The 17,785-nt window shown below is 50.0% G+C and overlaps 1 protein-coding gene across 4 annotated transcripts in view; it reads left to right on the top strand.

Annotated features, from left to right (window-relative positions):
* AGAP3 (ArfGAP with GTPase domain, ankyrin repeat and PH domain 3) overlaps positions 1-17,785 on the top strand; it is a 99,475-nt gene that overhangs the window by 38,497 nt on the left and 43,193 nt on the right. For 3 of the 4 annotated variants that reach the window (XM_083466678.1, XM_083466680.1, XM_083466677.1), the window contains exons 2-7: positions 3,692-3,750; positions 8,929-9,016; positions 11,401-11,486; positions 12,153-12,294; positions 14,236-14,370; positions 15,854-15,981. In XM_083466678.1, coding sequence (XP_083322804.1) covers positions 3,692-3,750; positions 8,929-9,016; positions 11,401-11,486; positions 12,153-12,294; positions 14,236-14,370; positions 15,854-15,981 — 638 coding nt within the window. Of the gene's footprint in view, positions 1-3,691; positions 3,751-8,928; positions 9,017-11,400; positions 11,487-12,152; positions 12,295-14,235; positions 14,371-15,177; positions 15,299-15,853; positions 15,982-17,785 lie in introns of those variants that run through there. The other variant, XM_083466679.1, reaches the window with a different exon arrangement.

Raw genomic sequence — 17,785 nt, forward strand, 5'->3', positions numbered from 1 at the left:
GCAGTTTGGCTTTGGAACGGTCTTCCTTGGAGGTTTTTAAGCAGAGATTGCATGGATGCTTGGCTTGAGATCCCTGCATTCCAGGGGGTTGGGCTGGATGACCCTCGGGGGTCCCTTCCACCTTGACAGTTCTATGATTCCGTGGCCAGGTTTGGGTTTCTGCATAGAGGCTGCGGAGGAAGAGGTGATGGCAGAAGTTGGGGGGGGCGCTGTGTGCAGGAGACTGGCTCAGCCTGTCTGGGCAGGGCTGGGGCGCGGCTGGAGCTGAGCTGAATCCCGTGGGGGGTGGGAGGGCCTCCCCGTTTGCTGAACTCTGCTTTGACCCGGGCAGGCGTGTTGGGCGGGGCCCCACCCAGTCTGCAGCCCCCGCCCCTGCCCCCATCCTGAGATGCCTCCTCCATGGGGCAGGTTCCTTAGAGAGGAGAGAGCTGGAGATGAGCTGCTTGTCTGTGTGGCTCCCAAGGCTTCCTGAAAGGGGGGGACCTCTCTCTCCCTCTTGGACAGACCCCATTCCTCCCCCTGCCTTCTGCCTGTGGTGCCCCCCTCCTTCCCTACCTCTGGGGGGGGGGATGACACTGAGAGGCATCTGCCTCTGCAGAGACCTGGAGCAGCCAGACTCGCCCAACCAGTTTGGGTGCTGTTCTGGCAAGCCCAGAGCCAGGGACTGCTGCTCCTCCTCCTCCTCCTGCCTGCTGCTGCTGCCTCCTTTGGCTGCTCTGGGATCTCCAGCTGAGGCAGGCAGCGCTTGCCTCCCCCAGCCTTGAGCGCATGAGGAGAACCCTGCTGGATCAGGCCCAAGAGGACCCTTCTGGTCCCTCACCCTGCTCTGACAGTGGCCAAACCCCCTCCCCCCAGAACATGGGAATGTAGATAGACTGGCTCTGGACCTGGAGGTTCCATTAAAAACAGAAGAGCCTGTCTGCTGGATCAGGCCAGTGGCCCTTCTGGTCAGCATCCTGGTCTCTCAGCAGCCAACCAGGTGCCTCTTATGGGCATCTCTTAGTTGGTGGCCATCCTGTGGGAGGGAGTTCCATAGTTTCCCAAAATTTGTCTTTTTTATTGTCATCTTCATAAAGGCCCATGAAATATTATCAAAGGCCTTTTCAGCATTTATAAACATTAAAGCAGCTTGTTTCTCATTCCTGACCTCTTGATAGTCTATGTCATCAATTATATTTCTTGTATTATCCTACATCTGGTAGGAAACCAGCCTGATCATGATGAATTATTTCTACCAAAACTCCTTTCATTCGGTTGGCAAGTATATTGGCAAATAGCTTATTATATAATAAGGAAATTAAAAGCCTATAACTTTTAAGTGAAAGTAAGTCCGCATCTTACTTTGGGATCAAAGTAATATAGGCCACTTTCCAATTCCTATATTTGAAATCCTGTTCATTACTTCTTTTAACGGTTGTACCAACAAATCCTGCAACTTTTATAATACTTTGCTGACAAACTGTCAGGCCCTGGCGTTTAACCTATTTTAGATTGCTTAATTGCATCTTAATTAGCCAATGCAATTCTGGGCTGCATCAATAGGAGTATAGCATCTAGATCAAGGGAAGTAATAGTGCCACTGTATTCTGCTCTGGTCAGACCTCACCTGGAGTACTGTGTCCAGTTCTGGGCACCACAGTTCAAGAAGGACACTGACAAACTGGAACGTGTCCAGAGGAGGGCAACCAAAATGGTCAAAGGCCTGGAAACGATGCCTTATGAGGAGCGGCTAAGGGAGCTGGGCATGTTTAGCCTGGAGAAGAGGAGGTTAAGGGGTGATATGATAGCCATGTTCAAATATATAAAAGGATGTCACATAGAGGAGGGAGAAAGGTTGTTTTCTGCTGCTCCAGAGAAGCGGACACGGAGCAATGGATCCAAACTACAAGAAAGAAGATTCCACCTAAACATTAGGAAGAACTTCCTGACAGTAAGAGCTGTTTGACAGTGGAATTTGCTGCCCAGGAGTGTGGTGGAGTCTCCTACTTTGGAGGTCTTTAAGCAGAGGCTTGACAACCATATGTCAGGAGTGCTCTGATGGTGTTTCCTGCTTGGCAGGGGGTTGGACTCGATGGCCCTTGTGGTCTATTCCAACTCTATGATTCTATGATCTTGCACCTCCAGCACTATTATCGGCGCATTTAATAAAACTATTTTTGAGGAGTTCCATAGTTGAACTCAGCGCTGCATAAAGAAGGGCTTTGGAGGTCCCCACTGTTGGGAGAGAGGAAAAGAAACTTCTCTCCATCTTTCTCTGTTCCATGTTTATCATTATTCACCTACGCCTCATAAGGAGCTCTTTGTCTCCTTGATAATTTTGGCTCCCCTTTTCTGAATCTTTTCCAGCTCCACTGTGTCCTTTAGGAGGTGAGCCTTTCTGCGACCCCCAAGACTGAACGAGGGCTAGCTGCTCCCCCCACACTCCATGGGCACGCAGGAAGATGCTTGGGCCAATTTGCCCTTTGCCAAGCACTTTGACAGGGGGGGTGAATGGGGTGCTTTTAGTGGTTGGGCAGGGATGCTTTTAGTTCTTCCAAAGAATTGCTGTCTCTCTGTTTTCCATCAGTACCTCCATTGGCGCCTCTGCAGATCTCTGGGATGGGGCAGGGCGTGAGCTGAGCCAAGGCCTCTTTTGCCCTCTGGGCTCTGTCGGGAGTGCCACTGCCATGGCCTCTGGGCAAAGAGCTTTCTGGTAGCCATGGGAGGAAAGGAGGAGCCAAGGGCAGGGAGAAGGGCCATCGTATTAGAGCACTACCTTGCATGCAGAAGCTCCCAGGTCCAGTCCCAGTTTCTGAAACCCTGGAGAGCTGCAGCTGCGAGTCAGTGCAGGCAATACTAGGCAGGTAGTGGGTGGTTCCTCAGACCAGATGGCTGGGAGGTGGCCTGCTCTTGATGGGGATACGTTTCCTCTGGAGGAGCAGGTTCGTAGCCTGGGGATCCTCCTGGATCCTTTGCTGTCGCTTGAGGCTCAGGTGGCCTCAGTGGTCAGAGTGCCTTCCATCATCTTCGGCTGGTGGCCCAGCTGTGCCCCTATCTGGACAGGGAGAGCCTAACTACTGCTGTCTGTGCTCTGGTCACCTCAAGGTTAGATTACTGCAATGCGTTCTACCTAGGGCTGCCTCTGAAGACGGTTTGGAAACTTCAGCTGGTGCAGAATTCAGCAGCCAGGTTGCTCAGCGGAGCAAGACGGTTTGAGCATCTTACACCGATCCTGGTCCAACTGCACTGGCTGCCAATTAATTTCCAGGCCCAATTCAAAGTGCTGGTTTTGACCTATGAAGCCTTAAACAGCTCAGGACCACAATACCTCAAGGACCACCCGTTTCCATCTGAACCTACCTGGACCCTGAGATCACCTTCCAAGGCCTTCTATGTGTGCCTCCTCCTTGAGAGGTCTGCAGGGTGGCAACATGAGAACAGGGTCTTTTCTGCAGTGGCTCCTCATCTGGGGGGGTTTCAGATGAGCTGCTGGCCCAAGAAGAAGAATCAGGTGGTGTTTTATGGTCTCTTTGGGCTCCTTTATGAAAGGGGAAAGGGGCACAACTTGCAGAAATCTACAGGGTGTGCAACCCAGCACTGACCAGCCTGAGAGATGTGATGTTCTGACAAGCCCCCCTTCCCCTCTGTTTTTCTGGGGTGTCTTTGGCTTTGAGGGGCTCCCTTCACCCTCTGCTTCTCTCTCTCTCTGCAGATTCCTTTGTCAACAGCCAGGAGTGGACCTTGAGCCGGTCAGTGCCGGAGCTGAAAGTGGTGAGTTTTCCGTGGCTGTACCTGAGAACCTCGGGAGAGTCCAAGGGGCCTGGCCTAGCCCAGAACCCTAATAATAATAATAATAATAATAATAATAATAATAATAATAATATTTGTGGCTTCCAACAGAATTATTAAAATACAATAGTCTATTAAACATTAAAAGCTTCCCTAAACAGGGCTGCCTTCTAAAAGTCAGGCGTCTTCTAAAATATTGCAGAATCCACTTTTGTTGTCCATCAGTCCCCATGTTACAGGAATAGGAATGTCCTCAAGTGCCAAATTCCAATTGTCCTCACCTGTGATTGGGAGAAAAAGCATAAGATCCTAATCCAATCCATAACTTCCTGAGGAAATCCTCCCCCCCCCAAGTAACAGAAATAAACTGTCAATGTAGTTTGACAAAACCTTTTTAGCAGCAAGAGATATAACTGCAGCCACACCAGCTCTTTCACTGTTTGAAGCACCCCTTTTCCTACTAACCTTAAATTATCTTTTCCCCATCTTTGGCAATTGATATTAATGTACCCCTATAGCCATCACAGTCTGGTTAGCAATGACTCCTGTTATTATCTTGCTGACTGCAATAATTAAGGTGATTGGCCTATAATTTGGACTAGTTTGGTCTTTAGCCTCTTCTCCCGGTGGCTGATTGCCCCATGAGAGCTCTCTGGGAATCCCGATAGACTGCCTCTGGACCTGGAGGTTCCACGAGAAGAGTCCTGCCGGGTCAGGCCCAAGGGAGCCCACTGAGCCCAGCCTCCTCTTCCAACAGCGGCCACAGGATGAACACCCGTCCTCCCCCTTTGGGAGGTCATTTGGGGTCTGGGTCCACGACTGGCTCTAGATGTGTGCCCCGACCCCTCACTCCCCAGGGGCACAGGAATACGCACTTACCCATTTTTTTTTTAACCTTGCCATGGATGACATCCCATATATATCTCTGGTGGTCCAAGGAAGGAAGGAGATGTGGGTCTCTGCTTCCACTGGAGGCTGGAAGAACCGTAGAATTGCAAAGTTGGAAGGTCTCCAGCGGTCATCTAGTCTAACCCCCTGCCACACCTGGTCCCGAGATGCACCTGGATGGCAGAAACTGGGGGCTGGCCCTGTAGGACACGTGTGGTGCTGATTCCCTTCAGAGCCAAAGGGCAGAGAATGGCGGGGTTTGGGGGGGGGTTGTCCGGCAGTCTGGGTTGACCACTGAGCTCCGCTGCCTTGCCAGCTGGGTCTTTTGTTAGAGCAGCCACCAGTAACTGAGATCTCCAGTGCCCCCCCCACTTGGGGGCTGGGCCCCAGAGGAAACGCGTCTGAGCCTGCAGGTGGGGGAGGTTGAGCAAGATCTGTCTTCCCTGGGGCTCCAAAGACCCCCGGAAGCTGGTCTGTCCCCCCAAAAAAAAGATCCAAAGAGCCGGCAGAATGAGGGGTGAGCCACAGCCGCCCCAAATAAGGAGAGCCTGCTGGGCAAGGCCAGTGGCCCATCTGGGGCAGCGTCTTGCTCTCACGGAGGCCGGGCAGTGGGAAGCCAGAGAGCAGGATTCGAACGCAAGAGCCCTCTCCCCTCCCCACTGGTAGAAGCTCAGCTATACAATCTAATTGCCAAATGGCACCGTAAACCTGGGCTGGGGTCGCCACAACGGAATGTCTAGGTGCCATTTTTCCCCAACGAAGTCAATAATAATAATAATAATAACAATAACAATAATAATAATAATAAAATAAATTCATTTTCTCTATATATATGTATTTATTACATTTTCTGCTTTAAAATTTAAAATACTCATTTTTACATCCTTAAAGACTTCCCTTCTTCTCTTTCCGTGGTTTATTTTGCATCTCTTAAATCCCTGCATATTTCACAAAAACTAAACCATTCAGCATTCCATTATTGCATCCATCAAAACTTACTGACACTGTTGAATTTATCTTAATGCTGCCAGGGTTTTCAGCTGTCCGCAATTATTTCCCATATATCCAATAAACGTTTTCCAATCTCCTCTAAACGTACGTTCTTCTTGTTCTCTTATTCTATATGTAAAGCCTGCAAGTTGTGCATATTCTGCCATTCTTCTTTAGTTGGGACCTCGCTCATTTTCCGTTTTCCATTCCATGGAAAATGGACAATAATTTCATTTCTATACCAATAGCAGCCATGGATTTATCTAATCCTTTTTTTAAAGTCATCCAGGTTGGTGGCCTTTGCTGCCTCCTTTGGGAAAGAGTTTACCTGTGCCTTTAAAACCACCTGGGAGCCAAGAGAGAGTCAGGGCAGGGCTTCCCAAATTAACAGGTTTAACCCTTTGTTAGCCTTTGGCACTTATTACCTGCAAAGGCAAAGAGCGCCACCTTCTGGGCAAAGGCTGCAGTGCTGATGGGAGTCAACCTGCATTTTATTCCAATCAGCAAAAGAGGACAGTTTGGGGTGGAAAAGGGCGCTCTGGGTTGTGGGCAGTTCTTTCCGGCAAGTGCCAGGTGGGGTGTCAAGGAGTGCCTGGCACTGCCCCCTTAGTGTGCCCCATCTTTCTCCCCTACACCCTTCAGGACTGTAGAGTTGGAAGTGACAAATGCAGGAATCTCAACGAAAGCATCCCTTTCTTTCTTTCTTTCTTTCTTTCTTTCTTTCTTTCTTTCTTTCTTTCTTTCTATGAGATTTTTTAATTTTAATTAATTAATTTTTTAATTTAACTTTTAATTACTTTTTTCCATTGCACCATATAAAATTAGAAATAGAAAAGAAAAGAAAAGGACAATAGAAATAAAGATTGAGAAAAGAAAAAGAGAGAGCAGTAAGATAAAGGGTAAAAAAAAATAGCAAGAGAAGAACTTCTTATTTTCCATCTGCCTGGAAGAGCCCACCACTTTCCTTTTAATATTTATTTGGTTTTCCAGATTGAAATTTTACAGTCCTGTATCAAAATAAATCATAACAACAAGATTCCAAGGAACCTCCTGGACTTCCATCCTCCCCTTTGTGGGTCCTATTATTAATCATTCCCTCCTGCATCTTTTATAATAATCCAAATCTTTGACGTCTCCATTATCTCCAAAGTTCACCACTAAACTACAAGTGATATTCCAATCCTGCGAGCCCACCGCTTTCCAAGGCTGTCCGTTCCTTCCTGGATAAGCTCCACAGAAATGCATGCTGGGACCAGGGAGAGGGAGAGCAACGCCTGGCACCATCTTGCCCGTGTTGCCAATCAAGGGCAGGTGCCCATGGTGGGCGTCCAGCGTGGGCCAGAGGCCCCTGCCCAGCAGGGCTTGAGCTTTGAGCAGCCAGCGCTGACATTGCCAGGCTCAGCTCTTTCGGGAACTCATAGCACAATTTTCTGCGTTCCGTTTGTTCCTGCTCTTCTCATTGGAGCCCAAATACCTTGCACCATGCAATATAAACAACAATATGAAATAAATCCAAACATTACATGCCTTCCAGACCGTCTGTAATTTTGTCTGTCCTTGACTGTTTATTTCAAATTAATCGTTCAAGGCCTTTTTTGTTTTTTCCCTAAATTTTTGATCATCTAGTAAATCATCATTTAGTCTCCATCTATTTTTTTATATATTATATTTTTATTAGTTTTCAAATACAAAAACAAATTTATACATTCCTGTCAGGGAACTGCCATCGGAGGAACAGGTGGAGAGAGGGCTCACGGAGGCTGGGAGGGAATCAGCAGCGAAAGCAGGGACCAGCAGGGGGAGAGATGGGTCTCTGGAGGAAGGTCTCATGAATGCGGAGAGAGACGCAGCAGCTAAAGCAGGAACTAGCAGGGAAGAGGGAGGGCTCAGGGACACGTCCAGCGAGAACAGCGGGGAGGTGTCAGAAGCTCCCATAGGGAGACCCATTCCTCGCCGGAAGCTGTCACGTCGTGAGTCCAGGAGACGTGTTTCCGTTAAGGAGCTTCTTTGCTGGAAGCGCTTCCGAAAACAACCACTGTCGGAATCTGCAAGTGACTAGGGCAGACATGTCTGAGGAGCTCTGTCACACACAGAGGTTTGTGGAGTTGCACAAACTCTGAGGGATCACGATTTTACGCACAAGCAGCTAATCATCCCATCACAATTCCATACATCTTAATTACATCTTACTTCTCTTTTTTAACTTCCCTCAATTTGTCTGCCATTCCTTCCTATTGTTACTTTTTACACATTTCTGCCCTTTTAACCCTTTCCCCCATTTAGTCTCCATCTAAAGGAGATTTGGCTTTCCTTTTGTAGTTCCATAATCAAGGAATTACGATCTGAAAAGGTTCTGGGATTGATTTCAATTTTTTTGACTCTTGTCTCCAATTCTTTGGAAATCCATAGGGAATCAGTTCTCGAGCTGCTGTCATGTACTGTGACTGTAGTAAGTGAACTCTTTATCAAACAAATGCTTTGTTCTCCATATATCTATCAAATTTAAATTTTGAGCCATACCAAAGAAAGTCTCTGGTAACTTACCTTCTTTTGTTTCTTTTTGTGTGTGGCTGATCTGTCTTTATCTAGAGAAGGAACCCCATTTAAGTCTCCCATTAAGATCATCATCTTTTGATCTGCAAATTCGAGTAGTTCTGTTTTTTCTAATTTTTTGAAAGAGATTGCTTTTTTGTCATTGGGTGCATAAATGCCAACCAGAATCACTTTCTCTCCATGAATTTTGATTTGTATTACTAAGAGTCTACCTTCCTCATCCTTCTGAATCAATTTGGGTTCAAGTGCAGGATTGATATAGAAAACTACTCCTCTCTTTTTTGTAACTGTTCATTTATCTGCGTTTATACCCCCCCCCCAAGTCGCTCCTGGTTGTCCTTCTCCCCTTTCTATCCTCACAACGACCCTGAGAGGGAGGTTAGGCTGAGAATAAGTGACTGGCCCCCGAGTTCACACAGGGAGCTCCCCGCCCGAGCCAGGATTCGAACCCATGTCTCTCCCAGGCCGCCTTCTGGTACTCTAACCACTACACCACGCTGCCTCTCAGACGAATGATTCCTCAGAGGCAACTGCCCGACTTCCTTGAGCTTGCCTGGAATCCAAAGGGATATCTCTCTCTCTCCCCCATCGTTTCTGTGCTGGAAAAGACCACTTGGTGCGTTTAAGGGAAGAGCGTGGCTCCCTCCGTCAGCCCCGCCAGGCCCCGATCCAGCCTCCACCTCCCAAGCAGATGGGGCGCAGTGCTCAGCCTTGCCTTCTGTATTTCAGGGGATCGTGGGAAATCTGTCCAGTGGGAAGTCAGCCTTGGTTCATCGCTATCTGACGGGGACCTACGTGCAGGAGGAATCGCCAGAAGGTAAGGGGGCAGGCCCTCTTGTGGGTCACAGCCATGCCTGGCACTCCCTGCTGTAAGAAATTTATGCACGGCATAATTGCAAAATGCGCTCACTGCACGACTGTAGAAAGAACAACAACCCTCAAAGCAGTTTACAAAAGAGAATTTTTCTTTTAAACCAACAGCAATCATTTAAGACTTTCGAAAAGTTCAAATAACAATAGACAAGAAACAGATTAAAACTCACATCTCTTTTCTACATACCCAGGTGGGCTTGTCTGAACAAGAATGTTTTTAGCAGGCGCCAGAAAGGGGAAGGTGTCAATAGGCAGGGAGTTTCAAAGTTCATTCGCTGCCACACAGGCAGACTTGAGTTCTTACAAATAAGGAACCTCTCTTACATGACCCTTGTAGCAGCGTCAGGGCTGTCAATCAAAGTGGTCTAGGGGGCGCAGGGGGGGTTCCAAGTCCATGTCCATTAGGGACAGACGTGGGGTTGTGCCTTTCGCTCTCTGCCCTGTTCCTGTGCCCAGGGCAGAGAGCAGGGTCCAGCCCTTCCTGTGGGAGAGGCCCTGGCCCTCCTGGTCCTGGGGGTCAAGTGGACATCTCTGTGACTCCCCGGAGGAGCCCCTCTCCTTAATTCAATGGGCCACAGGACCCAGAAGTCCTCTTCGCTGTACTTCTCCAACCTGCCGGGAGAGACTTTCCTCTGGTTTAATCCTGGCATCCGCTTGGCTTCCCACCAGGCACCCATCCAAAAAACCTTGGGTGCTGTTGATGTAAACGGTACGTTGAGATTGGGAACCACAAGGGGGCTGCTAGGACAGAGACCCCCTGGCTCCCCACTCCCTGTTTTGCCGCCTTTAGGGTAGGGGTGGCTGTGAGTGAGCTTGGAGCATCCTTGGCCCATAGCTGTCAACTTTTCCCTTTTCTTGCGAGGAATCCTATTCGGAATAAGGGAATTTTCCTTAAATAAAGGGAAACGTTGACAGCTATGCCTTGGCCAAGCGCAGCCTCTGTGCTGCTGGCTTGAAGGAACCAGTTTCCTTCGTGTCACTCTGAGGCGGTCCCAATTCTGCTGCAAGGCCCAAGTTCCACGCTTGGCCTCGTCTGCTGCCTCCTCCTGTTTTCTGCTCTCTTACTTACAATGTGCTCTGCTCAGAATGACACTTTGGGGGGGGGGCAGGTTCTAATGGTCCTTTCCTAAGCACCTGGCCCTGACCGGGAGACCCCTAAAATCCCAGGCAGGGTGGTCTAAGGGATGATGGCCAGGGGCAGATTTCCAGTGGCCAGAGAGAGGGTCAGTTTCCTCTGGCCGAAGCCAAAGAGCTTGAGGCAGCGGGAGCAAAATGCTTTGGGCCTGAGAGTCTCTTTTGTTTTGGGCCGCCAGTTTCCCTGCGCCCCAGGGAGGTGGGTCTGTGGGGAGTGTTAACGGAGAGATCTGAGGGCTCCCTTGGACAAAAAACAAGGACACCAGCCAGGAAGACCAGAGCAAAACAGCAGCCAGGAGGCTTGGTCTTGATTGAAGACAGTTGCGACAGGACTCCCACCTGCCACCAGGTGGAACAAGATGGAAGCCCCGAACAAAAGGAGACCCCAACTTTTATTAGCTACTAATCCCCATGTTACACCCCCCCCAAACTACATCACAGTTACATCATGAAAGGGGAGGTCTGGTGGCAGTAATCTGAGCATCCTGGACCCTGCCCCATGGTTCCCCTTGCCCTCCACCAAATACCCATCAAGTGTAACAAATGAGATCTTTACATTTCCGTTTCCCAGCCCAGTTCATCCCACCCTTTGGTCTTCATCTGGGTTTGTTATTTCTGGAATGGCTACCTGTCTGGCCCTCAGGTATCAGGAGGCCAGGGATTATCCCTCAGGCAGAGGGGCTGATGAGGAGCTGAGCTCACAGGTCTATAGGAATTTCTGAAGTTTTCCCAGTGAGCCAGTACACAGATACATTTGTCAGTGAATTCTTACTTTTGATATTGTGCAGCAGAGGCCCTTTGAATAGATAGGAAGAAACTGTGATGAAGTGCTTTGTGGGGACAAGTCACAAAAGTCACAGTAGTGATTGTGCTGATTTTGGTAGTGGGCTGCATGTGTATGATATCTGCTGGAGGGGCAACCCCCCCCCAACCTATACATAAATTCCTGCAACAGGAGCACCATTAGGTCAGCTGCACTCCTCTTGCTGCGGGATGGAAGACAGAGAAAGAGAGAGGGGACTTATCTAGCGCAGGGCTGGGGAGACTTGGGGAGCCAAGGCCAGTGCTTTTTCTTGTAGTTGGGGGGGGGGTCAGATCCCTTGCCCAGGAGGTGGACCTTTTCCAGACTGGCTCTGCCACTGATCTCTCCCCCCACCCCACCCCACCCCCTGCCCTGCCTTCCTGCCTCCCCAGGTGGCCGGTTCAAGAAGGAGATTGTGGTGGATGGACAGAGCTACCTGTTGCTGATCCGCGATGAAGGAGGCCCTCCGGAGCTGCAGGTAAGTCTCTGGGGCCCCCTTCCTGGTAGGGGTCACGGAGGGGTCTTGCTGTGCGGCCCCCTCAGCCTCTGGGAGTCGCCTCTGAAAGGCCAGGCTTTGGGGTACTCTAGCAAAGCTGACCGAAAAAGTTAGAGGAGCCCCAAATCAAAAAATACACAGAGAATGGAGACTATTCAAGGAGTATATAAGATTATATTCTAAAAAATGGAATAAATATACCAGAAAAAAATATACAGGAAAAAGTTATGAAACAAACTGTGCAATAAAATTAAGACAATGGAAAAAGTACAACGAGAAAGATCAGTAGTTTCTTTCAGAAGGCTTTATTAGATAAGACAGGATGTTATAACTAATATTCATTTCTTATTGTTAATTCCCTTTTGTTCTTTTTTATTTTTATTTTCTTTATACTTTTTCGTGTTTAATTTTGTTGTAACCATTTGTAATACATATGTAGGATGATATTTTAAATTAATAAAGCCAAATTTGAAAAAAAGAAAGGTGAGGCTTTGGAAACACTTCCAGGGCAGCGAGAGACCCCCTCGGACAGGAGAGACAAAAGTGGGGCTCCTCTGTTGTCCTGTTGGAAGGGCTTCTCCGAGGGTCCTGCTGGGGGTGGCGGAGGCCATGCTGCTCTGACCCCCCCCCCCCGCGTTCTTTCTCCAGTTTGCGGCCTGGGTGGACGCCGTGGTCTTTGTCTTCAGCCTGGAGGACGAGATCAGCTTCCAGACGGTCTACAACTACTACCTGCGGCTCTGCAGCTACCGCAACACCTCGGAGGTGCCCATGGTGCTGGTCGGCACGCAAGGTGAGCGGGGGTGGGGCCGGTCAGCGAAGGGCAGGACCCCTCCATCCAGCCTCGGAGCGGACTGGAGGGTCAGGCAGTGGGAAGCTGCTTCTGGTCTGGGGATCACGGCAGCGTCCGGGCTGCCCTGCTCTGAGAAGGAAAACCAGGAATCCCACCTGTAGCAAACTGTCTTGTCCCAGAGAAGGGCGGGCAAGAGGCCGCTATGAGGACTCACCTATGGGTTGCAAGGGGGCTGCCGTTGCTGTTCTCCCCCTCCCCACATTTTAATTATTATTATTATTATTAAATAATTCATTTATACCTCACCCATCTGGCTGTCTTCACGTTTTTTCCTACATTGTGATTTTTGCATAGCGCGCACACACATGCCTCATGATTGGCGATATATATTGTCAGGTCGGAAATTATGAAACCGATATTACGATATGGACTGGGACGATATATTGATATATTGCCCAGCCCTAGAGACCTCTGGGTATAGGGTGGTATATAAATTCAAATAATAATAATAATAATAATAATAATAAATTGTCCAGTAGCACCTTGGAGACTAAGTTTGTGCATGCACACTTCTTCAGATACCAAAAAAAGCTTATACCCAGAACAAACTTCGTTGGTCTCTACAGGACAAATTTTTAATTTATTTCAACTGTGTCAGACCAACATGGCTACCTACCTGAAAATAGTAATAGGGGGTTGGCACAGATACAAAACTAAGCCACCTTAAATGGCCAAATCCCACCCCCTACAGCCCATTCTGTAGGATTGCTGTAGGATGAGGACTGCCTTGGATGGGGGGGCAGAACAGAATGCGTTTTCCAGCCCGGCTGGCTGGCCCACAGCAGCATTTTTTCCCAGGTCTTGCTGGCCCCACGGTCTCAACATCCTCAGGGCTTTGCTGCAGAGGGGAGAGACAGCCAGTCTTCGCCCCGAGGAGCTTACAGTCTAGTGTTTGCCAGTGCGGTGGCAACAGAACAGGGGGAGGGAGGGGTGTAGTGAAAAGCAAATGTGTGGGAGACCCCCCCTTGGCATGTGGGCTCTGCGGTGAATGCGGACGGGGGGGCAGGGGGTCATGTCTGCCTTTGCACAGGCATGTTCTGGATCCAGAAGGGAAGGTCTGGGGTGCTGTGGGGGCAGCAGTTTTTGTTCACAGGAAGCAATTTATCAGGAGGAGGAGGCCTTGGGGGGTCTGCTTGGGCTGGGGCCAGAAGTGGAAGGTCGGGGGGGTGCCCCTCTCCAGCCCCTGGACAGATGAAAGGGAAGGGGGCCTCTTTCCCTCCCCCTGAACTTAGAGCAGGAATGGGGGACCTGCTGTGACACCCCCCTCAAAAAAAATGTGGTTGGCCTCCCACCCTTGTCCCTAACCATTGGGCAAGCTGGCTGTTGGGGCTGCTGTGAGTGGGGGGCCTGGCAACATCTAGAGAGGGGCACAGCAGGGCCCCCCCCCCAGGCATGGCGGACTTCGTTTGTTTGATCAAAATTTATACAGTGCCTGATTTTTTTGCGGGGGGGGGGGAGAGTGCCTCACAGAGTTCTGCAAAAAGACAAGAAAACCAAGGGCAAAATTACATGCAAAAAGTTAAAATGCTAAAGGGCCTTTAAGATTTGCATCCACTTCCTAAGTGTCTGGACAGGCTTGTTGAAAGGAGTGTTTTTATCAGAGTGCCAGGAAGGCGCCTGCTTGGGGTCTAGAGGCAGGGAGTTCCCAAGGACACACTCAGTGACTGAGATTTTACAGGGGCGTCAAATGGGTGTGATGTGGCAGGGCCCATTCTGCCCACGGAGTGGCTGCACAAGGCGCTGGCAACGACCTGCCTGGCATTGTGCCCAGGCCCTGGGGCACTGTGTGGGGCAGCAGTGACCCCTGCCTGCCCCAGGGAGGTCGGCAGCAGGGGGGCAGATGTTCTCAGGCCTCTCCCTGACCCCCTCCCTCCCTCTCAGATGCCATCAGCGCCACCAACCCCCGGGTGATTGACGACTCCCGCGCCAGGAAGCTGTCAAACGACCTGAAGCGCTGCACCTACTACGAGACCTGTGCCACCTACGGGCTCAATGTGGAGAGAGTCTTCCAGGATGGTAAGTGGGCGCCGGGCCAGCTTTGGCCGGGGGAGCAAGAGGGGAGCGGGGCTGCCTTGCTGGGGCGCAAGAAGGGAGCCCCTCTTTCCTGGCAGCAAGCGGGCAACGGCCTTTGCCCCGAATTGCCCTTTCTACGATGGTATGTTGACTGTTTTTTAAAGAAATACACCATTTAGAGTAGAGACTGCTGATCCATCTTGTGGCAGTGAGTTCCACAGGTCCCTTTATGTCTTGCATGGTCTCTGTTGGTGGCAGGGCAGTATTTGCCCGCTTGATACCCCCCCCGGGGGCTTTGGGCTGCAGCTCCCATTAGCCCCCAGTCAGCCCCATGGAGAAGGCGGTAGAGCAAGGCTTCCCCAAGTGGGTGGAGGGATTACTTGGGGGTGGGGGCCGCTCAGAGACGAGGGGGTGGCAAGGGGCACTGTACGTACTTGCAGGTGACTATCAGGCTTTGAAAAGCTGGCATCACCAGACCAAATTCATGCATTTTGTTGGATTAAAAGAGTTGTATTTTGAACAAGAGTGCAATTAATTGTTACTGTTTTTAATTGTGTTGTGCTTACATCTTCCAAATTGGGTCGTGCAAAGAGCTCTCCTGCGTAATGCATTTTATAGGGACCAAGGGGGTGGCTGAGGCCTGGCGCTCTTGCAGGGCCTTTTCAGCAGTGGCTTCCTGGCTGAGAGGGGAGGAGCCCTTGCAGTGCTTGGAGGCGGGGCCTGGATCGGGTGAAAGCCTTCTGATTGGTCTGGGGAACAGCGGCCTGTGGTTGGACCTGGAGGGCTCCGCTGAGGGAAGACAGGCAGTTAACTGCCCCTATGAGAAAGTCATGGTGGCAGAGGGGGAAGTGGGGGGCAGAGACTTGGGGTGAAGAGCAGGGGGAGGGAGCCCTGCCAGGCTGCCCTATGGGCACGTGCCCACAAAACATGGGTGAGCGAAGAGTCCCAAAGGGGTCAGCTGCCCCAGCAGGCAGAAGTGCAACTGGGAGAGCTTTTGGTGGGCTTGGGCCGAGGGCGGACGATTGGCCCTGAGCATAGCTGTCAACTTTCCCCTTTTCTTGCGAGGAAGCCTATTTGGAATAAGGGAATTTCCCTTAAAAAAGGGAAAACATTGACAACTATGGCCCTGAGGCGAACCTGGCCTGCCAGCGCCCGCCTCGCCCGCCCCCAATCTCAAGAGGGGGTAGCAGAGAAGCGTCACAGTGGGAGGTTACAGTGGCGGGGAGTTCCAGAGACCCCAAAATAGAAGTGGGGCAACCCATTGCCACACACCCCTTGCAAATACCTGTTGTGGTTCAGCCTCGCCCCCCCCATTCTTGCCTTTCCCCAGCCCATCGGTGGGGGGAGGCACCCCAAGTGTGGCTGCAGTGCCAGAGCTGGGGGCTGAGTGCGCTTTCGGATGCTGCTCCCCCCTTTCTGGAAACTGCCCCCCCCCCGATGGTCGCCTGGGGCTTATCTCTCCCCCCCCCCCCGCTCGCTTTTCCAGTGGCCCAGAAGGTGGTGGCCCTGCGCAAGAAGCAGCAGCTGTCCATTGGGCCCTGCAAGTCGCTGCCCAACTCTCCCAGCCATTCGTCCGTCTCGGCCGCCTCCATCCCCTCCGTGCACATCAACCAGGTAGGGGGGCATCTTTGGGGAGGGCTCTGGGTCTTTCCTGGGAGCTTCTTTCTGGCCAGCCCCGTGAGCGGGAAGAGGCTGTCCTGGGCTGAGACCTGCACAGTGGCGTAGCGTGGGTTGTCAGCACCCGGGGCAAGGCAAGTAATTTGCGCCCCCTAACCTGTGGATTTGCGCCCCCTAACCCTAACCCCCAGATGTTGCGCCTGGTGCGGCCGGCCCCCCCTGCACCCCCCCACGCTACGCCACTGGACCTGCAGGAAACCAGAGTTGTTGTTGTTGTTGTTTAATTTATTTAATCATTTTTTCCAATACAAACAACAACTGCAAAAGTACATACAACAAAAACCATAATAACACAATTTGACAATTCAGATCTGAATACACTGATATACCTATGACTAGACCTTTTTAACAATGTTTTCCCACCTCTCTCTCCTCCCACCACTATCCGCCTTATCGCTTAAATATTCCTTCCAGATTTCTTCATATTTATCCATTCTTTTTTTTAAATAGATATTTATTAAAATTTCAGAAATTATATACAAAAAACAAACAAAACACAGACAAAAAACAAGTATAATTTCCGTCCCTTATTTTCTTATCCTTACTTCGCTGACCTCCTCCTACCTCCCCATTCTTCATATTTATCCATTCTTAATTTGCACTGACATGCAATTTGTTCGTATGCAGCTAATCTGTCCATATTATCAATCCATGTGCTCAATGGAATCTCTTTGCAGCTCTTCCAATTCATCCAAACAAATTTTTTTGCTCCTAATATAGCACAGTACATCCATTTTTTTGACCCCTTGTAATCTCCCACGGTTCCGGAATATATTTTAGAATTAAATTCAATTCCCCTAAATAACAATTTCTTTTTATTACTTTGGCTATAAATATCCTCACCAGGAAAGCAGATACAGATAGGTAGCCGTGTTGGTCTGCCATAGTCAAAATAAAAAAATTCCTTCCAGTAGCACCTTAAAGACCAACTAAGTTAGTTCTTGGTATGAGCTTTCGTGTGAATGCACACTTCTTCAGATACACTGAAACAGAAGTTGCCAGATCCTTCTATATAGTGAGAAGGTGGGGAGGGGTATTACTCAGAAGGGTGGTGGGAATGGGAGATTGGCAGATAGCTGAGATGAGCCTGTTGACGACTCTTAACAACTGCAATAGGTCTTACAGGAAAAGGCAAGGGGTGAGAAGGTGAGAAATGGCTTAGTCATGTACAATGAGATAAGAATCCAATGTCTCTGTTCATACCAGGTCTCTCCATGGTTTTGAGTTTGGTAATGAGTTGCAATTCAGCAGCTTCTCTTTCCAGTCTATTTCTGAAATAAATAGACTGCAGAAGAAAGCAGAGTTCTTGTTGCTCAGAGGTGTAGCCTCACTCAGCCAGACAGGCCTAGAAAGGGACATGAGAGCCCAAAAATGGCATTGCTGGATCTGGCCCCTCTAGTCCAGCGTCCCGTCCTCACAGTGGCCTCCCCAATGCTCCATATGGGAAGCGTGGAAGCAACAGCGATTCTCCAATTGTTATTCCCCAACTTCCAGTGTTCAGAGGTAGACTGACCCTGGGCATGGAGGTTCTGCTATCGCAATAGATCTCCATAAGAAGAGCCCTTGTGGCTGGATCAGGCCAATGGCCCATCTTGTTCAGCATCCTGTCCTTGCAGGGGGCACCCAGATGCCCCCCCCCCGGTTAGCCTTCAATGGAAAAGATGGAGCGAGGATGTATTGCCCTGACTGGAGGGGAAGAGCTGGCTGGACCTCAGCAGGAATGGCAGAAGGGGGGGGCTGA

The sequence above is a fragment of the Podarcis liolepis genome (genome assembly GCF_965112155.1).
Source record: "Podarcis liolepis genome assembly, chromosome: 12".
Taxonomy (NCBI): Eukaryota; Metazoa; Chordata; class Lepidosauria; order Squamata; family Lacertidae; genus Podarcis; species Podarcis liolepis.